This window comes from Mauremys reevesii, linkage group 5 (assembly GCF_016161935.1).
Source record: "Mauremys reevesii isolate NIE-2019 linkage group 5, ASM1616193v1, whole genome shotgun sequence".
Lineage (NCBI taxonomy): Eukaryota > Metazoa > Chordata > Testudines > Geoemydidae > Mauremys > Mauremys reevesii.
The window spans coordinates 84,254,645-84,281,775 of NC_052627.1; the positions used below are offsets into that span (position 1 = coordinate 84,254,645).

A 27,131-nucleotide genomic window follows, 5' to 3' on the forward strand; every position below is an offset into this window, starting at 1 on the left:
ATGGACAAAAGTGCTATCTAAATGCTAAGTATTACTGTAAAGTAACAGATGCAGTAACTGTTGTAGGCTGCCAGTGATGTCACAATAAATGGTGGCTCAAACTTCAGTGAACATGGCAGTCAGTTCTACTTTTGACATCACAATGGGTTAGTTGGCAAGACCCCAGCGGATACAGTATGCTGACTTACCTTTTCCCAAACCTGGTTTAATGAATGTTTCTCACACAGAAACACTTGTGAAATGGCATAGTAAATCCAGATTATATTTAGGTGTGTATGCACAAATTAGTTGCTGAATTAAGAGTTCCAAAATTAGAACCACCAGGAACAGCAGGGAGCATTTCTCCAATCTACTAGAATCTTTGAGTGTGTCAACAATATAGTAGTTATGAAAGAGCTGGTTGATTTAAGTGTGTTTGGATTTTCAAACAGCTTTGGACAAGGTCTCACACAATGGGCTATTAATGAAACTGAAGTCACAGTGTGAGAGGTATAGATTGTCATAGATTAGAAATTGGCCTTGAGATACAAAAAGAGTAAGAGTTTTCAACATTGCAAGTATAGCAGGGGGTGTAACCACAAGGTTCTATACTAGGGCTGGTATTGTTTAGTGTATTTATTAATGATTTGGATAAGGGGATTTTAACCATGAGGTGGCAAATTTACATATCAGACAAAAGTGTTTAGGTTAGTCAAAACTAGGTAGACTGAGGAATTACAAAAAGCTGTTATGACACTGGCAGACCAGGTGCCAGCTCATGCCACAGCCCTTAGGCTCAACTGAACTCCGACCAATATGTAACTGGAAACCAGTCTGGTTTACCTGCATATTAGCATTGTTAAAATAGATCTTAAATTTATAAGAATGCTTAGTGTTAAGAATTTATGAAATGCTTGTAGGATGCTGCGTGTAGTAATCTCATTTATAACATCTGTACCCCACCGTGTAAGATTATATCGAGTAGTTGTATTATAAATCTCTGTAAATTTATAAATCATCAAACAGGAAAGGAGTATTAATTTATGTAAAATGCAGGCTTCCTACAAAAGATGGTAAGTCCTGCCCACCAAGAAGGCCCATTGAAACCAAATGAGCCACTGTGAAACATCAAAGAACAAAGACTTTAATTGATCCCCCACCACACCCAGGAGGAGAATCTGTGTATGTGTGGACTCATCCCATCAGTTTGAACTCTGGGAGAAGGAAATAAAAATCCCTAACTAGAAGAAAATGGATCTCTACACTGCTTGGACTCCGGGAAGGCAACATTTCTAAGCAGAAGCAAGGGATCCTCAGTGCTTGGCCTGGGTTAGCTCTAAAGCTCTTGTAGAGCTTGCATATTATAGAAGCTTCTACTACCTTTTGAAAGGTAAGACTATAACTCATTTGTGTGTATGTTCACCTGCTTTAACCTTGTAAATAACTCATTTCTTTTTTGTAGGTAATAAATCTTGTTAATTTCTTATAGGAATGCTACAAGCATTGTCTTTGGTATAGGCTCTAAGGCGCAACTGACCTGCGGTAAAGTGACTGGTCCTTTGGGACTGGGAATAACCTGAATATTGTTGTGATTTTTGGTATAAGGGACCATCTATCATAAAGGCAAGTTTACCTGGGTGGCAAGATAGACCAGATTACCCAAGGGGGCTGTCTGGGACTCCAAGTTAAGACTGTTATATTGCTTGAGGAGTTCACATTTGATACTTGGTTGGTGAAATTTAAGTATAGAACTCACAATCAGTTTGGGGTTTGTGCCCTGCTTCTTAACAGTCTGCCCTGAGGTTGGTACTCTCACTCCTGAGCCACTCCAGACAGCTTAACAGACATAGTAAAGCTGAGTGAACAGGTAGCATAATGAAATTTAGTGATAATAAGCATTAGGTAATACATATTGAGAGGGATAATTTGAATTACGCCTAAATATTCCTGGTTTCTACATTATCTGAACTACTCAGGAAAAAGACCCACATGTCACAGTGGGCAGTTTAGTTAAAACATTTGCTCAATACAGTTGGGATGAAAGATAAATCAAAATGTCAGGCCATAGAAAGAATGAAATATAAAATGATAAAATAACGATGTCATTATATAAATCACTGGTTTATTCTCATCTGGAATACTGTGTTCAGGTCTAATAATCCCATCTAAAAAAGGTACTACAGAAACAGAAAGGGTACAGAGTTGGATTATGAACACTGTTAGTCACTGAAAAACTTTGATATAAGGGGAGACTTCTGAAAATATTAGGAGAGGAGACAAGATGAGACATGACTGAGGTATTAAAAATAATGAATGACACTAAGAAGGTAAATTTGACACTTAATCATTTTCCATAATACAAGAAAAAAGAGACATTCAATTAACTAAAAGACAACAAATTACTTTTTTTACACAATACTTAATAAACCTGCAAAAATCATTGCCACAAGGTATCACTGAAGACAAAAGCTTAGTAAAATAATAATGAAAATGATTAGACATTTATATGTCTAATGAGAACATCCACAGTTACATAAAATAGATTTTAAAGGTATGAGGGATAAAATGCTTCCTGCTTCAGGACATGTGCCAACCATTTACTGACATGAGTTAGGAAGAAAGAGAGGCAAGTCATTCCATTTGGCTTCTTCCACCTTCCTCCAAAGTATCTGGCACTGTCCACTGTCAGACACGGGGTACTTGCATTAGATGGATCACTGATCTGATCTGTTATTCCATTTCCTATTTTGCTATATAATGAGGAGCTGGCAGCTGGAAACTCCAGGCATAACATGGCAAGTGAATGTTTGTATAGTACTTTGAGGATTTAAAAAGCTATATAAGTGCTATTATTATGTTTATGAACACTGTATTGTCAGACTAATATTTTAATACACCTCTACAACACGACCCGATATAACACGGTAAAGCAGTGCTCTGGGGGGGGGGGGGGGCGGTGCTGCGCACTCCGGTGGATCAAAGCAAGTTGGATATAACATGGTTTCACCTATAATGCAGTAAGATTTTTTGGCTCCTGAGGACAGCGTTATCTCGGGGTAGAGGTGTATTCCAATATCTGATTGTCTCAGCCCTTGCATGCTTTCTCAAGGATCATAGAAAAAGGAAGAAGTATTGTATTGCGTTTTATTTACTTAAAATTATGTGAGTATTCAAACAGCACCTGCATGCTGGGTTATGTGCTGCAGCAGAACATTTCTGATGGCATCAGAATTTCCTCATCAGTCATTTTACAGCACTGTAGGCTACCTTAGCTGTATGCTGGAAATAAACATGGCTCATCAATCATAATATATGCCAAGGAAATGTTGTAAATAAACATAAAGGCATACATTAGTTTTTGAACTGTTAATGAATCTTTAAAAATCTTTTTGTTATATAATACTTACATGTCTGCATGGTAGGTTGTCAGTGACATGAGGAAAAAAAGATGAAGCTGTATAGAGAATATTTCAGTGTGCATCGCATACATGCGATGCATATGGCTTTTTCAGTTGCTTCGTAGAGGACTAGTTGCTGTCATTCTGTTAGGGTGAAATGTAGCCCTAGTGTAACTCTACTGGCATTAATGGAATTGTACTCACTTACCTGAGGGCTGAATTTTCCTTTATATCATTAGCCAGATTAAAATGAAATAATGATTGAGAACATGGAAAAGAAATTCCATACTCTATGTAAATATAGCCTAACGTGATACTGCCACCCGTCTGGGTAAGCCTCTGCAATAACTCTCACCTGGATCAGGAAGGCAGCTTCCAAATTTTCCCATATTCTTACCAACCTTGGCCGCTTGGGCATTTCATTGTCCTACTTACTCTGCTGTGGCTTATTGTGTGTCAACACCTCCCTGTGCAACAATGACAATTTGTTCACATGTTCATCTCTCAAAATTGTATTCCTAGTAGTACTGAGAAGATGAATCCCACTGGGTCAGCCCAGTGGCGTAGCCAGGTTTTCAGCATAGGGGGAGCAAAAAACATAAAAAAGGCACTCCCCCTTTGGCTCCCCCTCTGGCCATGCCCCCTTGGCTCCCCCTCTGGCCACGCCCCCAGACCGCCCCCCCCCCCCGCTCACCTTCTCTCCTGCACTGCCGCCTGTCCCCAGCTCCTGTCCCAGCGCTTGGCTGTGTGTGCACCGGCCGGCAGGCGCGGCTTCCACGCCGGCCTGCCGCCCTGTGGCTCCTCCGGCTCTGTGGTGGGCAGCACCGGCCGGCAGGCGCTGCTTCCGTGCCGGACTGCTCCTGCCGCCCCGCAGCTCCTCTGGCTGTGTGGGTGACAGCGCCGGCCGGCTGGTGCGGCTTCCACGCCAGCCTGCCGCCCCGCGGCTTCTCTGGCTGTGTGGTTGGCAGCGCCGGCCGGCAGGCGCCGCTTCTGCGCCTGCCGGGAAGTAGCTGCTTCCGCGGAATCCCGCCAGCTACGCTACTGACCTTAGCAGGTGAAACTGCCTGTTGGGGCACCCTCAGTGCCCTGTTGTCCTCCAGCTACCCCTGGGGCAGCAATTCTATTCCACAAATTGCAGTCCCTTGGCAATGGATGAGTTGAAAAGTGCCCAGAAATCTCCCCTCCATTAAGGACTCCCACTCCCTGGCAAGGGGTCTGCCCCACCTATCACCTGTCTCTCAAACTCAAACCCATGCTGGGCTTCCATTACTTTCCTTCCTGACCCTCCACCCATAGGTGCTCCCAGCTGCTGCAATGACTGAAGGGTAGCTTGTAACAACTGTGTAATACCATTAGCACTCACAGAAGGTGTGTGTACCCCAGATATCTGATACAGCTTCTAGGACACCCAATCTTCCCCATATCCTATTTGTTACTCCACTAACTCCACCCTCTCCTCCACCATTTAAGTCCACCAAAGGGAAAAGGGGGCCAGGTCCCTGAATCCCCCAAGATCCCTCCTACAGACAACTTGCCACATTAGGTAGAAGGAGACCACCTTCACATCCTGCCCTTGCAATCTCTATCTGGTGCTGATCAAACTCACCCCTGCCAGCAGTGTTGCTCACCTCTCCTGCAATCTGTTGAAATGACTGCCCTAGCTCTGGGCAACCCACTGCATCTTGCAAGCCTTGCAGTGCTATGGAAACAATATTGGAAGCAACTGCCCGGACCACTTGACTCAATTCTCAGTTGGCTGTCCCACCTGCAAATGCAGCCAATTCACCTTTGGGGTATTTGCTTCCCCAGGATCCACATCACCTCTCAGCTGAGAGGAATCCACTTGATAAGCGGACAGAGCACCCTGAGATTTACCAACCCCAGTCCTGGGTCCAGCATCTTGCCATTGTTCCTCCAGTGCTACCTCATCCACCCTGTGCTGGGTTTGAAAATCCCTCCCCTCTCTGCTCTAGCATTCCTGACTATGCCTGGCTGTCAGGGGGAGCCACTCCCCATCTGCTATGACTTAGAGAGAAGCCTGAGGCTGGATCCCCTACCCCTTCTCCCATTAACTGCCTACTACTGGAGCTGCAGGCTGGTGGGGGGGACTTCCCCCCGTCCTTACTGATCTGTTATGGCTCAGAGCTATGCCTGAAATTTGCTCTGCCTCCCCTTCTTGTTATTAAATCATAGAATAATAGAATATCAGGGTAGGAAGGGACCTCAGGAGGTCATCTAGTCCAACCCCTGCTCAGAGCAGGACCAATCCCCAGACAGATTTTTACCCGTTCTCTAAACAGCCCCCTCAAGAATTGCATTTACAGCCCTGGGTTTAGCAGGCCAATGCTCAAACCACTGAGCTATCCCCCCGCCCAATGCCTGCTTCTCCCTCCATGGACTGGAATGAGGGGGATTCCTCCCCCCCTTTTCCTGCTCTCATTGTCCTACTACCACAGGATGCCATGAAGATTAAAGAGCTAAAGTCCTTGCTGCTCTGCCTGGTGCAGGTAAACGAGGGCTTCTCCTGCCTGGCATGTACTTATATAATGTCCCCTCTCTTTTGGTTACCCATGATCAGCTCTGCTGCTGCTGTTGCAAAGTCACTCCACCTCTTTCTACCCCTTAAAGAGGAACAAAACTCCCTCCAGCAACCCAGACAGCAGACTCCTACTTAATGTGCAGCGCGGTCATTACTCCAATTCCCTAGCAAATACCTGACCACTTTCCTATTACCCTGTCTGACATGGTCAACCCAAGTTCGCTTGTTTGCTTCATGACAAACCTTTCTTGAGGTCATCTCAGACTATACCAATGAAATCAGGAAAACACTACTAAAACTGGGGGGTTCCCATTTTGTGGGGTGGGTCCTATAAGGAAAGGAGAGATCCTGCTTGTTTCTCGGTTCTGTCCCTGTATTTGCTTTCTCTCCTCCCCAATGTGGTACTGCACAACACTGCCTCTTCTACTTTCTACCAGTAGTGGTAATGCTGGGTAGAACTAGCAGTGGGGGACAAATGGATGAGTGAGGAAATGATCAGTAAGGCATGGGGTTGTGAGGAACCATCTATCCACATTGTTATGATTGGGAATTCAGCTCAGCCCCGTTCCCACTCCAGCCTCCATACTGACACATACAGAATAATTGAATGGATGACCAATAGGGCAGAGTTTGCAGGTAGTTAGAATTGTGTGGACTTTACAGTGAAGTCAGTTCTCTATAAACTTGGAAAACTGGTTGATGTTGTAGTACTGCATTGGAGTGAATAATTACAAAGAATAATTTATTTGATACATTTATTGTGAGGGATCTCAGAAATGAGGGGTAATGAATGGAAGATGATGAGGAAGTTATGACAAATGGCAATATTCAAGTTTGGGAAGATTTTACTCTTTGGAAACCTATTTTTCAGATTTCGTAAATATATTCAGTATTATGGCAGAAGTTCTATTTTTAATTGCATGGATATGCCTAGCCCTTAGATAGAGTCTCAAAATGGAAACAACTCAATCTATATCTATTGAAGAGAAGGCTAAGAAGTGACTTGATCACAGTTAACAAGCATCTACATAGGGAAAAGATTTCAGGTTGTAGAGGGCTCTTTAATTTAGCAGAAAAAGGCTAACAATATCCAATGGTTGAAAACTGAAGCTAGACAAATTCATACTAGAAATAGGGAAGAATTTTATAGCAATGAGTATAATTAACTATTAGAACAGCTTACCTCTCCATCCCTTGGAGTCTTCAAACCAAGACTGCATGTCTTTCTAAAATAGATGATTGGTGCAGATATTACTGGGTAAGGTTCTATGGCCTGTATTATGCAGATCAGACAAGATTATTAAAATAATCCCTGATGGCCTTAAAAAAATCTATGAATATGGTGAGGTGGGGGCAAAGTAAAAGTTCCCTGGAAGTTCTTCTGTAGCCAGCTTCCTGCCCTGAAGCTTCAACCCCTCTTCCATGTAGAGATGTCTGAACATTCCCATTTGATTTAATTCAGCATCCAAGTTAGTTGTTTTCTATTTCTGGTCAGGTGAGTGAGGGACCCTATGTGACCAAGCAGCAGAGAAAAATCCATAACTGGAGATTTATGGGAGAGGAGACATTTGTGTCTCCTGAATACAGCACTGACGTAAGTTGGATGAAGTTCATCATTTGCAGCCAGAAACCATAGTCTTGAAACAAAGCACATACAATTTAACTACCTGCTGTAAGGCTAAGAGGATGAAAGTAGATCACGTCACCACATACTTTCACCAACCAAATTTAGCCTCCTCAAAAAAAAGATATCAGATTAGTTTGACAGAATCTATTTTTCATAAACCCACGTTGACTGGCATTAATTATATTACCCTCTTTTAATTCTTTATTAATCAACTCCCGTATCAGCCACTCTATTATCTTGTCTGTGATCAAAGTCAGACTGGCAGGCCTATAATTACCTGGGTCATCCCATTACTCATTTTAAATATTGGTACAACACTGGCTCTCTTCCAGTCTTCTGAAACTTCCCCAGTGTACCAAGAGCAATTGAAAAGTCAACATTAACAGTTCAGCAAGCTCCTCAGCCAAAACCTTGCCCTCTATTGGTGCCTCCCCATTATTTAGTTGCAGCATATACATTTTCCAGTCTGCTAGCCAACTGGGGACAGGCTATTGCAATGATCTCTTTAGCCAACTATACCACCCTGCTCCATATCCAGAGGGTGCACCCCCACCAGATGGCATCTCCCACTGTCTTGCTTTGCTTCACCTATGTGTCCTTGAACCTTTGTCTTCTCTGTGCAGAAGCCTGTGGCAGGACAGCATATACATTTTGTGACATTCTATACCTAGACTAGACTGCATACTTATATTTTATTTCTTTTGGTAGCTAACTCTGACTTTTTGCCTATCACTTAATATCACTTAAAATCTACCTTTTATAGTCAGTAAATTTAATTGTTTATTTTTACCAGTGAATTTGTATGACGTGTGGGACAAATCTGCTCAGGTTGGCAAAGGCTGATGTATGTCCACTTTCCATTGTTGAAGTGGTGAACCAATTAATAAATTTGCACTGCCCATATTGGGAGCATTCATGCAATATAGTGGGGTGTGGGGCTCCACCTGCAGTTGTGCTGATTGATCACAGCTCCTGGAGGGGTTGCTGCTAGTCAACAGCAAGGCATTGTGAGAGACAGCCCAGGCTGGGGAGAGTTCAGAGGGCATCCCGTCACACATCTACAAAAGTTACTAAAGAAATCAAGAGCACAATTGTTTTGTGATAAAGTGGGAAATTATGATTCATGATACTCTTTTATGTGGTGAATACCAAGAAAATGTTATAAAAAGAAAAGAATTTGACCAGGGCTGGCCTTAGGTGTGGTTGCCAACCCTCCAGGATTGTCCTGGAGTGTCCAGGAATTAAAGACTAGTCTGTAATTAAAGATTATGTCATGTGATGATACCTCCAGGAACATGTCCAGCCAAAATTGGCAATCCCAGCCTTAGAGATAATGGCACCATGGGTGAATTTGTATTTTGGTGCTCTCCCATACCCCACTGGTGCCCCACCCTCCCATCATCCCTGGCCCCCGCGGGCTCCACCTCCCATCACCCCTGGCCCACTGCCTCCCGCCAGTCCTTAATTTGTATTGAAAGAGGTGCTAGAGCTCAGTCCTGGCACAAATTAAGCACTGGCAGGGCGGCCTGATAGCGGCCCTGCTCTGAAGGCAACACCACAGCCAGCAGCGCAGAAGTAAGGGTGGCACGGTATATGGCCACCCTTACTTCTGCACTGCTGCGGTGGCTTGTGGTGCCTGGCACTCTGCCTGAGGCTCAAGGCGTGCTTTGTGCAGTCACATGGGGGCTGCATCTTGACAGAGCCCACAACCCTCCTGCAGCCATCTGGCCACTCTTGGTTCAGCAGGGATGCCATTTCAGATTTTGGGGGGGTTGGGCAACTTGAACCATTATTCCAGGCACCTGAAAACTCTAGGGTTATTTTTGTAGATAATAACTTAGGAATTAGCTGACAGGAGCACTAATTCCTACAGAAAGAAATAATACATACAAACCCCAATTAAAACCATATTTTAAATTTATATGTAAATTTAGAACAATCAAGAGATAATACAGCAAGATACTCCCAATCTCAAGCCTTCAAATATCAATTCTGGAGCTTTAACACAGATATCAGAAACACAAGTTTGATACTTTGTAAACTATCTTTAGTAGAGATAAATAAAAATAAATGCAATCTGCATAATATCCCTTTACTTCTTCTAACAGACAAATTCTAGGTCACTGGCATTATCTACTCTATTGTAGTTAATTGATTTTCATTCCACTAAAAATGTATTTACTAAATTTTAACAAAGTTTATTTCTCTTTTATTAAGAACAGGGATTTATTTTTCTAATTATTTTATCATTTGTTTACCAATCACAATCACGTACATGCCTCACTAGCATTTGACTATATCATTGCTATCTGTATCATACTTGGAACTGCATTTATTTTCATACAAATTTTAAGTTATTTTACAGCTATAACTAAAAATACAACTTGAAAATAAGTGACCTTCATCTGCATAGTGTCTAAAATTATGTGTTTAGCTAATGTTTTTTAAACTGGCACTGGTAAGATGAGTACAAGCTAAATTTACATTCTAGAAGAATACTATTATTTGGGGCTTGGGGGAGAGTGTCTGTTTTGGGGGAGTGAGAGAGAGACAGAGAGAGAGAGTGTGTGTGAGTGAGAGAGACCGTGTGTGTGTGTGTGTGTGTGTTGGGGGAGTATTAGAGAGAGTGTGTGTGTTGGGGGAGAGTGACACAGTGTGTGTGTGTTGGGGGAATGTGAGAGACAGCATGCTGTCACTTTCAGCACAGCACTCACTAGTCTAAAGGCTTGTTCAGACTTGTGCAGCCCCCGCCAGCAGCTCCCACTCCTGATTCAGAAGCAGCAGTGCAGACTACCCCCACCCCAGCTCAGAGGAGACCGGGTATATAGGTGCGAGGAGGCGGACACTCCAACATTAGCCTCCTGCCACCGCTCTGCACAGCAGACTCCTGGGAACAGCTTGGACAGGGGCTGCTCCAAGGTGAGGGGCAGCAGCAGCAGATGGCAGCAGAGCCAAGCAGCAGGGTGAGGAGAGGCACCCCTGCTCTGGAGGTGCCCCCGCTTAGAATTGCATCTCAGGCAGTTGCCTAGTCCGCCCACCCCTAAGGCCAGCCCTGAATTTGATTAATCTGCACTGCAACAAAGGAAATTAGTTTGTTTTAAGTGAGTTTATTTTGAGGTAAACACACATATGACAAGCATATTTTTTCATATTAGTGTACCGTTACATACGTTATTGTTATTGTATTATTAAACAAAAGCAGAAAGCACAGTCTTATGGACTAATCTGTCACTAATATATTCTATTTTATGCCAGTCTACTGTACTCAGGCACCATATAGAGAAATATACAAATTGGAAAAGTGATACCAAGATATTACATACATTGTGATTGGTCCTGCAATTGATTGCACATAGAAAAAGCAGTCCACTGCATACTGTCAATTACAACATCAGGGCCTATCAGCATTAGTCCAAATCTCTTGATTTTCTAGTTGTCAGTTGGGGGAGGAGAGTGAAGTAGGGACTGCATGAGGATTTATCATTGAAATGCTGTCTACAGTAGAATATTTCGGACATTTTTCTAGCTAGTATTTTCCTATTATATAATTTTTACCAAAAGCCAGATAAGCCATGCCAAAATAAAACATTCTAACATTAATTTTTCTGAAATTCGTACAGTGAAATTTCTCAAAAAAAAGTTTTTAAAAGTCAATTAAAAAAATGAATAAAATCTTGGTAAACTGATTAGTCCTGGAACTTAAGCTTATTAACACAGAAGCAAAACATATACTTTTCGGTTCATGCATTTAAAGATACTACATGGTCTTTGAGTGACAGACAGCCACATTCTACATGATGAAAGAATAAAACTCTTTATTGTGTTTGTGATAACAATGAAAGATTAAAAACAATATGTTGTGTCTAATAGTTGATTTAGGACTGAATTGCACCACTAAACCAAATTTTTTTTTTTTTACAACTGATAGTGTCAATAGATTAAAATTAGATAATCCCTGTTTTCATGCACAGATTGCTTTTATGTAAATACTAATTAATTTCCTATTAAATAAATTTTCTTAAGAGTGACATTAAAATTGTGTGTTAAAGTGAGTTAGTATTTGGGGTTTTATTTACTTTATGCTATCAGCCTTGTAAAAGCAGTACAAAACTTTTAAATGCAATCGCTACATTGAGGCAAACCTGCCATCCACAGCCAAACAAAAAAGACTCAGGATATGTAAAAACAAGCACAATTGTGCTCCATTAATCATGACTTTTTAGGGCTTAATTCAACAGCAACAAAACAACAACAAAATCATTTTTCATAACATAGAAATCGACAGACACGAGGCCAGGGAGGCTACAGATTGCTTGCATAACCCATAGCTGTATTAAAGCCTTATTATTTAATTCTAGAATTTGATTCAGGTAGAATTCCAAAGTCTCATGGTATTTACATTTATCACTGTAACATTTTGTAACTGGCTGTAGCTCTGTGCTATTGCTTGCATTCCTTTTAATTTTTTTAAAGCCACAGCCTGGGGGCAATATTTGTTCACTACTGCATGCCAGTCTAGCAAAACTGGATAGGATTAATTTCTGCCTAATACCATGTCCAGCTTTTAAGTAAAGTGCATTATTAACAAGTAATACATAACTAAGCTGAAATCCATACTCTGGCAAAAAAGTTACAGAAACACAATGCTATATATTAAGTAGCATTGTATTAACTAACATAATAAAAATATTAGCTAATAAGTTGACATTTTATTTTCATTATATTGTACACAATTAGACATCTTAAAATCAGGAGATTTTATTAAACTGAATCAGTAAGATTATAATAGTAAGACTTACAGCTGTTGGACATCAGTACCTCTTAATTAATTAACCTCTTAATAATTCACATTATCCTAGATCACAACTGCTACTTATAGTTGTTTTTAAATGACAGCTTTGTTGGCTCATGAGTACTTACAACCTGTACATTCCACACTTATGCAATTGTTGTGCTACAGAATGCATTCTCATTCCTGTTTTAACACAAACTTCATATAATATTCATTTTCTAAAAACAAATTCACATCCCCTCTACATGGAAATAATTTTTCACCACTGCCAAAAGGCACATTCACCAGAATGAAAAAAAAATTCTTTAAATGAAAGGCACATCTCAAAAAAAATACAAACAACAAATATCTTTTAAAACACATTCTTTAAGATACACTGTCATCTGGCCTATAAAAGTGCAAGTCAACCCTTAAAACAAAACACATACTGAAAAAGTGGTTGAAAAAATCCATGAATAGATCAGCAAATCAAGTGAAAAAAACCAATGGTGATTCAGTGCATAGTGCTGCAAGTGAAAGATACATAGTTTACCTGTGTTATGCCGTTTTTCACATACAATATCTAGGAAAAATAGTAGCAACCAAATGCTGAAGGTTTTTCTTTCCTTCATTTTTTTATCCTAGCATATCTCGACTCCTAAATTGCTTCCAGAGCTCTCTTAAATGTTTGCTTGTTACAGTTGTCACACAAACATAGTAACCCTTCAAACCATATTTTGGGGTCTCCTGTTAAAAATGAACAAGTATAGAGTTAGAAACAGATACTGTGCATTAAATTCCTTGACACTAGATTATATTTTACAGGTGTTCATACAAACTAGGCAAATTTTTCATGACTACAACCAGGAAGTGCTAAATTCTCAGATTAGGGAGAGAAAACAGGCGACGTAATATCTTTTATTGGACAAACTTCTGTTGAGAGAAACAAGCTTTTGAGCTTACACAGAGCTCTTCTTCAGGTCTGACATGTAGATCCTTGCACATAAACATGGTTGTGGATCTGTCTGAAGGTAAGTAAGTGGTTTCCAGAACTGCACCTCCACTGCCAAGCACCTGGTTAGTATTCACCCAATAACTTAGTCTATATTGGTAGCTAAATGAAAACATATCCTTTTGTTCAGAAGTCTCCTGCTTTTAAGATAATTTCTTAATTTTCATAGCTGTTTCAAAAGGTTCACATTTTTTACACAATAAAATAAAAATATCAAAATTTCTTGGTGCTTGTGGAAGACTCATGGCAGTGGCTATAGCCAAGTATAAAATGAAGACAGACAATATACAAACTTCTTTGCACTGTTATGTCAATTCTGAACTATGAGATTTCTGTTATTTCAATCCTGGGCCATCCAATAAAATAATACTATTAGGCTGAATGGTACTGCAGTTCTGCGACATTGACAAATACCCAATAGAGAGTAGGCTGAGTAGGGTGCAAAGATGGTCTAGTGGTTAGAGCTCCAACATGGGACCCAGAAGTTTAAGGTTCAATTCCATGCTCTGCAAGACTTCCTGTGTGACCTCCAACACATCACTGAGTCTGTTTCTTAGTTCCCTGCTCACTTGCATCTTGTGTAATCTACTTACATACATTAAAGATAAAGAAGAGATCAGATACTACAGCAACAGGGGCAAGGTAACCATAGATTTATCTTTACTTTTAAATTTATAAGATGGATTCATCAACTGGTCTTGGGCATAAACTCATTATTTTTAAAAATACACTAATAAACCACACTACTCTAGCCACTTATCTATGTATTTCTAATGTGCGAGCACTACTGTAGCTAGTCTCAGTATAACAAATTAGGGAGAATTTTTTCCTCTAAAAACCATACTCTCCAATGTTTTCACACTTTTCTAAGTGAGTGTATTGTCTTGTTATTTTTTAGACTATTTAACATACTCACTCTATGTATTTAGATACACAACCCAATTTGCTCCTTCATAAAATGTCTGAAAAGAAAAATGGGTCTTGTATTGTATTCTTAAGGGCCCTCAATTGAGAACTTCCAAGATGAAAAATTATCTGATATAGTTTGATAGCCTACAATCCAGCACATTTAAATGAGGAAAAGCTTCATATATGGACTCTGAAGGTTCCTAACATGGCCTTTCCAAATCTACCATCACAAATAAGCCGCTGCTGCCACTGCACACCAGTAGCAGCAGCAGCATGTCAGGTATGCATAGTTACATTTTGCAGTGAAAAGTGAGCTGCGGGAAAGACTCTGGCAGCAGGGAAAGGTTCTAGCAGCTGATACTTGTATTGAGAGGCGTAATGCCAATATGCTTTCTAGAAGAAATGGGAGATGCTAGCTCCTCTCTTGACTGGCTGGGAACACAGTCTAGTCGTCAGTCAAATAACAAATATCCCTGTGTAACAAACACTGACTGAAATACAGCACCTTTTGGAGAGTAAGAATCTTCCTTGCAGAGCTTAAAACTAGACTTTCTTCAGCTATGAATCCAATATGATCTAAAATTTCCCCTAAAATTCAGAGTGAAAAATAGTTGAGAGAATTAAACAATAAACCGAACAAACTGTGTCATTACTATATTCAATCTTTTTATCCAATATAATCCATCTACCTACAAGCCTTTTGTTCACACAACACTAAAACTGGATTTGTAATCGCAGTTTTCTGCATAATCAGTAAAGAGAAGTCATTGCTCACCTTTCACTTTTACTGTTTCAGAGAAAAGACCTAGTAACAATGTTTCCAAGACAGTTAGCTGGTTTTCCTAACATTGCTTGTTATGATGGTCAAGTTTAAGTGTATAAAAAGATAGCCTTTTATTACGAGAATTGTACACTGGGAATGCATAGAAATTAAAGGTTTTTAAAACATTTAACACATGACAAATCTAAATCTTATTTGTATAAAACATTTATATTAGATAAGAAACTGAATAAGAAAACATAACTAGAAATTAGCTTTTAGAATTCATACTTATAATATCAGTTTTTCACTCTCTTTTCTTAACAATTTCTTGTTCCCTTTCCTCCTCAACCAAGTGAGCTACTACTGATGCTAATTCACATGCTATGCTCTGCAGGGACAGCCACAGAGAGAGAGACAAGATCTGCAAGTCTTGTCTACTGTTTGAACCACGCAAAGTTTGGATCTTGTTCCCCAAGGACAGATTTCATTATTTATTATAAGGGTAGCATACTTAATGTTGTGAAGCAAATGTCATTAGTGCAATCTAGAGATATGTAACACATAGCAGAATGTGCTTCTCTTTCTTTTTGGGTACAGATTCGAAGTGTGGTATAATCAGTGATAAGCATGCCAAATATTTTAATCTCTTTATCACTGATCTATGTCTACCATACAAATCGTATCAAAGTATAGACTTAGAGTCTTTACATTTATATTTCGAACAAAGTAAAATTGAGAGTTATCATATTGCATCTAACCTTGGGTGATATAGGTGGTAGATTTTTATATTGCAGACATACTACGTGTTTCTTTGTATATAAGGTTGATGTTTAAATTAATTAATTTTCTGAAATAAATGTTCAGTTTCACAGCTGTTAATATATACACCTGCCCCTGGAAATTTCCACGGCTTGCATCCGAAGAAGTGGGTATTCACCCACGAAAGCTCATGCTGCAAAACGTCTGTTAGTCTGTAAGGTGCCACAGGATTCTTTGCTGCTTCTACAGAACCAGACTAACACGGCTACCCCTCTGATACTTGACACCATGCAAGGCACTGCATTTAGCCGTATGGAGTGGAAATCCATCAACCTCATGAAGAAACTTGCACAAATACAGACAGATATAATCTTCCTTTCCAAATGTAAACGGATGGACATCATACCTAATGGACTAAAGGTAAAAAATCCACTGCTATCTACATACTACACAGACCACAGTGAGAGATTATGCCGTACTCTATCTAAGAAACTGAGGAACCACCTGATCAGCATCCTATACAGCAAACAGGAAAACATCAAAAAAGAGCTCTCCAACCTAGAGACTCTCATCAATAACCAAACTTCCATACAAACGGACTTCACTAAAATAAGACAGGAGATCTACATTACTCACTTCACCTCTCTAAAAAGGAAAAAGGACTGTAAGCTGTCTAAACTCCTACCTGCCACAAGGGGCCACAACCGTGATACCTCTAACCCAGCCAGCAATATCGTCAATCTGAGCCACACACTCAGCCCAGAAGAACAGTCTGTCCTATCTCGGGGACTCTCTTTCTGCCCTGCCACCCCCACCAACATGATACAGTTCTGCGGCGATCTGGAAGCCTACTTTCGCCGTCTCCGACTCAAAGAATACTTCCAGGACAACACTGAACAATGCACTGATACACAGTTACCCTCCCAACAACAGCACAAGAAGAAGAACTCCACATGGACTCCTCCTGAGGGTCAAAATGACAGTCTGGACCTATACATTGAATGCTTCCGCCGACGTGCACAGGCAGAAATTGTGGAAAAACAACATCGCTTGCCTCACAACCTAAGTCGTGCAGAACGCAATGCCATCCACAGCCTCAGAAACCATCCTGACATTATAATCAAAGAGGCTGATAAAAGAGGTGCTGTTGTCATCATGAACAGGTCTGACTACCAAAAGGAGGCCGCCAGACAACTCTCCAATACCAAATTTTACAGGCTACTTCCCTCAGATCCCACTGAGGAATACACTAAGAAACTGCACCATCTACTCAGGACACTCCCTACACTAACACCGGAACAAATCAACATACCCTTAGAACCCCGACCAGGGTTATTCTATCTACTACCCAAGATCCACAAACCCGGAAATCCTGGACGTCCCATCATCTCTGACATTGGAACTCTCACTGAAGGACTGTCTGGATATGTAGACTCTCTACTCAGACCCTATGCTACCAGCACTCCCAGCTATCTCAGTGACACCACTGATTTCCTGAGGAAACTACAATGCATTGGTGACCTTCCAGAAAACACCATCCTAGCCACCATGGATGTAGAGGCTCTCTACACAAACATCCCACACACTGATGGAATACAAGCTGTCAGGAACAGTATCTCTGATGATGCCACAGCACAACTGGTTGCTGAGCTCTGTGCGTTTATCCTCACACACAACTATTTCAAATTTAATGACAATATATATCTCTAGATCAGTGACACCGCTATGGGCACCCGCATGGCCCCACAATATGCCAATATTTTTATGGCCGACCTGGAACAACGCTTCCTCAGCTCCCGTTCACTCACGCCCCTTCTCTACCTACGCTACATTGATGACATCTTCATCATCTGGACCCATGGGAAGGAGACTCTGGAAAAATTCCACCATGATTTCAACAGCTTCCACCCCTCCATCAACCTCAGCCTGAACCTATCTACACGGGAGGTCCACTTCCTAGACACCACAGTGCAAATAAGTGGTGGTCACATTAACACCACCCTATACCGAAAACCTACCGACCGCTATGCCTACCTTCATGCCTCCAGCTTCCATCCCGGGCACACCACAAGATCCATTGTCTACAGCCAAGCACTGAGGTACAACCATATCTGCTCTAACCCCGCAGACAGAGACCAACACCTAGAAAATCTCCACCAAGCATTCTCAAGACTACAGTACCCACACGAGGAAATAAGGAAACAGATCAACAGAGCCAGATGTGTACCCAGAAGCCTCCTACTGCAAGACAAACCCAAGAAAGAATCCAACAGGACTCCACTGGCCATCACATACAGTCCCCAGCTCAAACCCCTCCAACGCATCATCAGGGATCTACAACCCATCCTGGACAATGATCCCACACTTTCACAGGCCTTGGGTGGCAGGCCAGTCCTCGCCCACAGACGACCTGCCAACCTGAAGCATATTCTCACCAGTAACTGCACACTGCACCATAGCAACTCTAGCTCAGGAACCAACCCATGCAACAAACCTTGATGCCAACTCTGCCCACATATCTACACCAGCAACACCATCACAGGACCTAACCAGATCAGCCACACCATCACCGGTTCATTCACCTGCACGTCCACCAATGTAATATATGCCAGCAATGCCCGTCTGCTATGTACATCGGCCAAACTGGACAGTCTCTAAGGAAAAGGATAAATGGACACAAATCAGACATTAGGAATGGCAATATACAAAAACCTGTAGGAGAACACTTCAACCTCCCTGGCCACACAATAGCAGATTTTAAGGTGACCATCCTACAGCAAAAAAACTTTAGGACCAGACTTCAAAGAGAAACTGCTGAGCTCCAGTTCATCTGCAAATTTAACACCATCAGCTCAGGACTAAACAAAGACTGTGAATGGCTTGCCAATTACAGAGCCAGTTTCTCCTTCCTTGGTTTTCACACCTCAGCTGCTGGAACAGGGCCTCATCCTCCCTGATTGAGCTAACCGCGTTATCTCTAGCTTGCTTCTTGCTTGCTTATATATACACCTGCCCCTGGAAATTTCCACTGCTTGCATCCGAAGAAGTGGGTATTCACCCATGAAAGCTCATGCTGCAAAACATCTGTTAGTCTATAAGGTGCCACAGGATTCTTTGCTGCTTCTACAGAACCAGACTAACACGGCTACCCCTCTGATACTTGACAGCTGTTAATGACTCTGCCTTTATTCTCTTTTCAATTATTCTGTAGTTTACTTTTGCAATGACTTTTTAAAAGGGTATATAAACTCACTTTCATTTCAGAATATGTATAGTGTGAATAGTGCAGGTTCTACTGTCCCCAAGACAACTCTCAGAGCAGGAGGCTCAAAATCACATCACTTATGTTTTTAATTAACAAAGTTGGCCAAAGCTTGCTTCAATTTCAGCTCACCAATCTTCATAACATAGATTAGTATTATAAATGAATGTATCCAAAAGGAACGAAAATTACCTCACAAAGTACATATGGTATGGTGCATACATCACTACTGAAATGCAACTGCCACAAGGGTGGAGGGCATTAACCAATTGGTGCATATTAAGGGAAGAGGGAATTTTAGCTAAGGCAAAGAGGGTTAAAACAGCAACTCTTACAAGAAGCTCCAAGAGAATGTTCAGGTACATCAGACAGGACTTCAGTTTTTCAGTCTCACCTGAAAGAGTCTACATGTAGTACACTGCATGGTATTCAGTTTGTCTATGTCAGAAGGATGAATTAACTCTGCCTGGATTTAAACCTCTGGTTTCAGTGAGTATGGGCACTTAAACTTGATGCTTAAAGCACAAAGCCTCTCATGTCTCAAGAGAATTTTACTAGGTTTAATATTAATGTTTTGGAGTTCTTTTGAGTGATAACATTTTGTTCCAATTTGGTAAATACTTACTATTGAAACTAACTAAAAAGGCACTGTAAATGTACAGCACTTTACCAATCTATTTAAGACCTGATACCTGCTCTGAAGTTATTGTCTAAATTATAAAAGGAAAAACAAACGTATGTCAAGGCATGTAACAACAGTACAGGAAAAGGGGATGTGTAAGGATTATTGGGGAAGAGAAAACGAAGTACCATACTCCTGGAAGAAACTGCAGGATTGGGGTTTCAGTTAACAAGAGATTGAATGAGGTAGGAACGAAGAAAAGAAAGATAATGCTCAGGTTATGAAACTGGGAATCAAAAGAGTGAGCCTTAGAGGTGAAGATAAAATTAATCCAAAATAATTCTTCTTACCTTGTGTGATTAACCAGTTAGATTATTAAATTGATGAATTTTAAAAATAACTTTGTTTTTACCACTTCACCTGTCATTTATATTTCACTTCACTTGTGCAGAGAAACTAGAGTTTTGTCTGTTTAAAATGAGTTACTTTCCAGTTCTGAGGCACTAACGCAATAGTGCAGTATTTGAGTTGGACCCACACATACGATTTTTAAATTACAAAAGTATAATAAAAATTTAGTTTTCTTTTTTGGAAAATAAAGTCCTATTGATTCTGAGTTTCATACGTGACTGAGTGGGATATGTCTAAGGCCTTGGCTACACTGGCGCTTTACAGTACTGCAATTTTCTCGCTCAGGGGTGTGAAAAAACACCCCCCTGAGTGCAGCAAGTTACAGCGCTGTAAAGCGCCAGTGTAAACAGTGCCCCAGCGCTGGGAGCGCGGCTCCCAGCGCTGTAAGCTAATCCCCATGGGGAGGTGGAGTACCTGCAGCACTGGGAGAGCTCTCTCCCAGCGCTGGCGCCGCGACCACACTCGCACTTCAAAGCGCTGCCGCGGGAGCGCTCCCATGGCAGCGCTTTGGAGTTTCGAATGTAGCCAAGCCCTTAGTCAAATTTTGAGCTCTATCTTGTGGGTGTGTGGAAATACTGGATACGGACAGTACAAGCCTGCACATACCCAAAGACAACCTATTGTACTACACTCCTGAGAGCTGCCCTGCCCAGCAAAGGTGTTTGATACTTTGCTGAAGGACTAACACTAAGGGTATATCTACACAGCAGTTGGGAGGTGTAATTCTCAGCTCAGGTAGACCTGCACGCACTAGCTCTGCTTGAGCTAGCATACTAAAATTAGCAATATAGCTGCAGCTACATGGGTTTTGGCTCAGACTAGCTGCCCGAGTACAATCCCACCTGAGTTCCTGGGTACAGGCGGCATGTGGGTCCAGATTCTAATAGGCCCCTTTCCCCCACTCCATTCATAAACTATGTTTGGGACCTAAACTAGTTGTTAATGCTCCTATGAGTAGCTACTATACAATATATAATTATTACGGACAGAAAGGAAAAAACATTGGCATTTATAACCTTAAATCACAAAAAAGCACCAACACATGCCTTCTATGGAAAGATAGTTCAAGCAGCAATGTTAGAAATACACCAAGCTATTAAAAATATGTACATTTTCAAACTAAAGTGGAATTAAATTAAATAACTATTTCTCAGTGGGAGGAGGGAAAAATCTACTGTTACTATACAAGTATTTACTAACATATATATCATAGAGCTATCTGAAGCATGAATAAAACTAGTTACAGAACAGACAGAAAATACCAACAGAAACTCACAAAATCTGTGCTGTGGGAGAGGGCGGAGTGTTTTCTTGAATACAGTACAAACAAAGCAATAAGCCAACCAAACAATGATAGCCTGACAGAGTCTTAAGTCTTTAAAAATAGAATTATATGACCTTGTAAAATATTATGATCACATTCTGATAATCTATTCCTTAATTCTGCAATGGGAAAACAGAACGGTGGCAGTTTAACATGCAGCCATTCCCATCAGCAGGCTAGCACACTTAGAAAGACTAACCAGCTAACACATACCGTAACTTATCTGCTATAGAGTTCCTTCTTCACGCAGGCTTTGAAAGTGGTATACCTCTGTACAGTTTTGTATCCCTGTGGAGCAGAAGATGGAGAAGTGTGCAGATGCAGACAATGTGTGAAGGCAGCCACAGGTATAAGACAATATAAGGCATAAGACAACAGTGGCATGAAAATACAAAAGAATGGGGATTAAATGACAAATAGCTAGAAGTTAGTCAGAGTATATAGTCAATTATAGTTAAACGTTTTTATCATTCAGTCTATATTTCAAATGAATTGTAATTGAAAATAAAATTTATATAGGAGAGGGAAATGGTTTAGCATTACAGTTTTAAAAATAAAATATATGAAAATCATTATCTTCAATCAAACAAAAACAAGGAAAATAGTTTTCATTGTTATGCCTTCCTACTATATAATATTCGTACAAGCTTTAACAAAAAACCTATGGCAATATTCTGACTGACCACTGGGTGGCAGTTAAATACATCAGATCATCTCAAAAGTGGTTTTCAAATTAAACCCTCTCTCTCAGATTATAACAGTTATCCTTTAATGTTAAATCTCATACTTGAAAAAGAGAGATGCATTTTGTTGTATAATATAAACCTATTAGACATTCAACTGTTTTATGTCTATGCTAGTTTCTTGAATATTCCATTTATGAAGGCAGGTACTGGAAATTTAGTTTACATAATGTTTTAATTGTTATAGGCATCTAATTTATAGTGTTGAGTAATCCAGTTAGACAAGTAGACAGTGTAAGACAATGGAAGAGAAAATGACTGTGTATACTTGTTAATTCTGTATAAAGATTAGTATCTGGCCCTCTCTCCATCCCCATAACTTTCTGTCCTTTAACTGACATTCAAGTGAATGATCCCTTATATAGAGTAAAACCTACAGTCCTGGCAGTATCTTTTTAGAATTCCAGTTTCACTTAGCCTGTTGCTTTACTAAGTGCACTTGCTTTATTCAGGCTTAATGTGGCCACAGAACACTTTGTGCTAAAATACTTACTATTAATTGTAACAACCATAAGCTTCTTTCAGGCAAAACATCCTCAATAAAACAGAATTTTTAAACAATCTCAATTATTAGGAAATATTGCTTTAACAACTAATCAAAAGAACAGAATATTATTTTTCCTTTCAAGGCAGCACTCAAAGTGAAGAGGATTTTTTACTCTTATTAATCACCATAACTATGTCAAAACAGTCACATGACATGCCAATTCAAAGGTACAATTGCAAGATCTTTCTAAAATGTAGCAAATTGAAGCTTACTTGGCTATTATGAGAAACTACAGTAAAAACTGCTGGGTTTTATAACTAACATGAGAAGCTACAATACAGGAGGGCCTCTGATTGAGGGGAATCATCTATAATTGCAAGAACTACTTATTATACAGAAAAGAATTGCCATTTAGAAAAGCCACACTCCAAACAGATGCCTGCTGTTATTTAGTTTCTACTGCGCTTTCTTATTAGATATTTTTAGCTAATAACAAAGACTGATGTGACTTATATGGGTGTATGGTATTTCACATTAAAATATTAAAACTGGACTTTATAAGTTTAAATTTGACCTTCATAAAGTTTGACCCGCCAAATACTTCTCTGCAGATATAAAATATTGTATCAGCAGAAGCTATTAGTCTTCTTTTATCCATAAAAGCTAACAGAATGTTAGTAACCATTAGGAAAGGGATCCACAATATGACATAAAATATCATAACGCCACTATATAAATCCATGTTATGTCCACACCTTGAATACTGGCTGCAATTCTGGTTGCCCCATCTCCAAAAAGGTATATTGGAATTGGAAAAAATACAGAGAAGGGCAACTAAAAGGATTAGAGGTATGGAACAACTTCCATATGAGGAGAGGTTAAAACAGTGGTCCCCAACCTTTTCATCTGGCGGGCACCAGACGAAGGACTGTGGCGGTGGTCGAGCATCCACCGAAATGCTGCCGAATTTCGTCGACATTTCGGTGGCGATGCCTCTCGATGACGTTGCTTGTCAGTGGCAAGTGGCGTCATCGAGAGGCGTAGCCGCCAAAATGCCGCCGAGTTTTGGCGGCATTTCGGTGGATGCTCGACCGCCGGCCAGGATGCGGGCACATTTAGATGCCCCCGCAGGCACCGCGTTGGGGACCCCTGGGTTAAAAAGACTGGGACTGTTCAGTTTAGAAAAGAGATGATTAAGGGGGGATATGATAGGAGGTCTATAAAATCATGAATGGCATGGAAAAAGTGAATAGGGAAATGTTATTTACCCCTTCACATAACACAAGAACAAAGAGGTGTGTGTCACCCAATGAAATGAATAGGCAGCAGGTTTAAAACAAACACATGGAAGTACTTCTTCACACAATGCACAGTCAAACTGTCAAACTCATTACCAGAAGATTATGTGAAAGACAGAAGTATAACTGGATTCAAAAAACAATTAGATATGTTCATGGAGGATAGGTCCATCAACGGCTCTGGGCCAAACTGTTCACGGACGCAACCCCATGCTCTGGGGATGATAGCGGATGGATCATTCAATAATTGCTCAGTTCTGTTCATTCACTTTGGAGCATCTAGTTCTGGCCACCGTCAGAAGCCAGGATACTGGGCTAGAGGGCTATTAGTCTCACCCAGTTATGTTCTTAGCAAATGGAATTTGCAAAACTTGCTATGGACTTTACACATCATTATATTTATTAAAAAACACTTCATAGAATCATAGGACTAGAAGGTCTTCTAGAATCGAGAGGTCTTCTAGTCCAGTCCCCAGCACTCAAGGCAGGATTAAACATTACCTAGACCATACCTGACAGGTGTCTGTTTAATCTGCTCTTCAAAATCTCCAAAGATGGAGATTTCACAACCTTTGTTAGACAATTTATTCCAGTGCTTAATCACCCTGAAAGTTAGGAAGTTATTCCTAATGTCCAACTTAAACCTACCTTGCTGCCTTTTAAGCCCACTGCTTCTTGCCCTAGCCTCAGACGTTAGGAAAACAATTTTTCTCCATCCTCCTTGTAACAACATTTTACATACTTGAAAACTGTTATCATGTTTCCCCTCAGTTTTCTCTTCTTCAGACTAAACAAACCCAGTTTTTTCAATCTTCCCTCACAGATCATGTTTTCTAGACTTTTAATCATTTTTGTTGCTCTTCTCTGGACTTTCTTCAGTTTGTTCACATCTTTCCTGAAATGTAGCACCCAGAACTGGACACAATAATCCAGTTGAGGCCTAATCAGAGTGGAATAGAGCAGAAGAATTACTTCTTGTGTCTTGCTTACAACACTCCCGCATATGCAGAATGATGTTCGCTTTCTTTTGCAACAGTGTTACACTGTTGACTCATACTTAGATTGTGATCCACTATGACTCCCAGATACCTTTCTGCAGTACTCCTTCCTAGGCAGTCATTTCCTATTTTGTATGTGTATAACTGATTGTTCATTCCCAAGCAGAGAACTTTGCACTTGTCCTTATTGAATTTCACCCTATTTACTTCAGACCATTTCTCCAGTTTGTCCAGATCATTTTGAATTTTAATCCTATCCTCCAAAGCACTTGCAACCCCTCCCAGCTTGGTATCGCCTGCAAACTTTATAAGTGTACTCTCTATGCCATTATCTAAATCACTGATGAAGATATTGAACAGAACCGGACCCAGAACTGATCCCTATGGGACCCCACTCGTTATGCCCTTCCAGCTTGACTGTGAGTCACTGATAACTACTCTCTGGGAATGGTTTTCCAACCAGTTATGCACCCACCTTATAAGAGCTCCATTTAGGTTGTATTTCCCTAGTTTGTTTATGAGAAGATCATGTGAGACAGTATCAAAAGCCTTACTGATGTCAAGATATACCACATCTACCACTTCCCCCCTATCCACAAGCCAAAGAAAGCTATTAGGTTGGTTTGACACTATTTGTTCTTGACAAATTCATGCTGACTTATTATCTTCTAGGTGTCTGCAAATTGATTGCTTAATTGTTTGCTCCGTTATCTTTATGGGTACTGAGGTTAAGTTGATTGGTCTGTAATTCCCCGGGTTGTCCTTATTCCTTTTTTATAGATGGGCACTATATTTGCCCTTTTCCAGTCCTCCAGAATCTGTCCTATCTTCCATGACTTTTCAAAGAAATTGCTAATGGCTCAGATATCTCCTCAGTCAGCTTCTTGAGTATTCTAGAATGTATTTCATCAGGCTTTGGTGACTTGAAGACATCTAACTTTTTTAACTTGTTCTTTCCTTATTTTGGCCTCTGCTCTTGCCTAATTTTCACTGGCATTCATTAAGTTCGATATCCAATTGATACTAATCTTTTTAGTGAAAACTGAAACATAAAAGTCATTTAGCATTTCTGCCAGTTCCATATTTCCTGTTATTGTTGTTCTTCCCCCCACTGAATTAACAGATCTACCCTATCCTTGGGGTTTTCGTGTTACCCTTTATCTAGGTAATTCAAACTCATTTTGTGTCTTGACCTTTCTAATTTTGTCACCACTTGCTTGCATTGTTTATTTATATTTATCCTTTGTAATTTGATTTAGTTTCCACTTTTTGTAGGACTCTTGAGTTTCAAATAATTGAACATGTCCTTGGTAAGCCAGGGTGATCTCTTGCCATACTTTCCATCTTTCCTATGCAGTGGGACAGTTTGCTCTTGTGTTCTTAATAATGTCTCTTTGAAAATCTGCCATTTCTCTTGAACTGTTTTTCTCCTTACACTTGCTTCCGATGGTCTTACCTACCAATTCCCTGAGTTTGCTAAAGTTTCACTTCTTGAAATCCATTATCTTTATTGTGCTGTTTTCCCTCCTACCATCCCTTAGCTTTGTTACTTATATGTTAATTTCAGTTTAGCATGAGACAACTGCTTCAGCACACTATAAATGTGACTATAATCGTGGCTAAAGTTATACTGTACTTGCTTTGGCAATAAATACTGTATAATTCTGCAAGGTCAAATTAGTTGGAAAGAAATTATCCTGGCCACTGAGGCCATATCTGCAACTTTCTGCAGCTTGAAAGATCATAGATACTTCCTGCCAATTGGGGCACTTAAAAAGCAGTAAGGTGCTACATGCTATGCCCTTTTTCCTTTTCATTCTAAAACAGTGGAGATATACCTATCTCATAGAACTGGAAGGGACCCTGAAAGGTCATTGAATCCAGGCCCCTGCCTTCACTAGCAGGGCCAAGTACTGATTTTGTCCCAGAACCCTAAGTAGCACCCTCAAGGACTGAACTCACAACCCTGTGTTTAGCAGGCCAGTGCTCAAAATACTAAGCAATCCCTCCCCCCCAACTCAATAATGTTTGTTTGTTTTTTATTGGACTTTATTTAAAAAAAGAAAGAGTTCTGCAAGAGGTTTACAGCAGACACCATTACTTACACATGGTAGATGCTGACATGTTTTCTGCATTATTTCTGAAACCTTGCTAAAAACTGATACTCGCATCATGAAGTTTATTTCTGAGAGTGTCCTGGAGTTCTACTTTCCCGGGGGAAATAATATA

At 40.4% G+C, this 27,131-nt stretch overlaps 1 protein-coding gene across 9 annotated transcripts in view; it reads right to left on the reverse strand.

The window, feature by feature from the left end:
- Nucleotides 1-10,634: 10,634 nt before the first annotated feature.
- MICU3 (mitochondrial calcium uptake family member 3) overlaps nt 10,635-27,131 on the reverse strand; it is a 120,396-nt gene continuing 103,899 nt past the window's right edge. For 3 of the 9 annotated variants that reach the window (XM_039539137.1, XM_039539131.1, XM_039539132.1), the window contains one exon: nt 10,635-13,061. In XM_039539137.1, the coding sequence (XP_039395071.1) occupies nt 12,951-13,061 (111 nt within the window). In that variant the 3' untranslated portion in view covers nt 10,635-12,950. The other 6 variants (XR_005598630.1, XR_005598629.1, XM_039539133.1 and 3 more) reach the window with 6 other exon arrangements.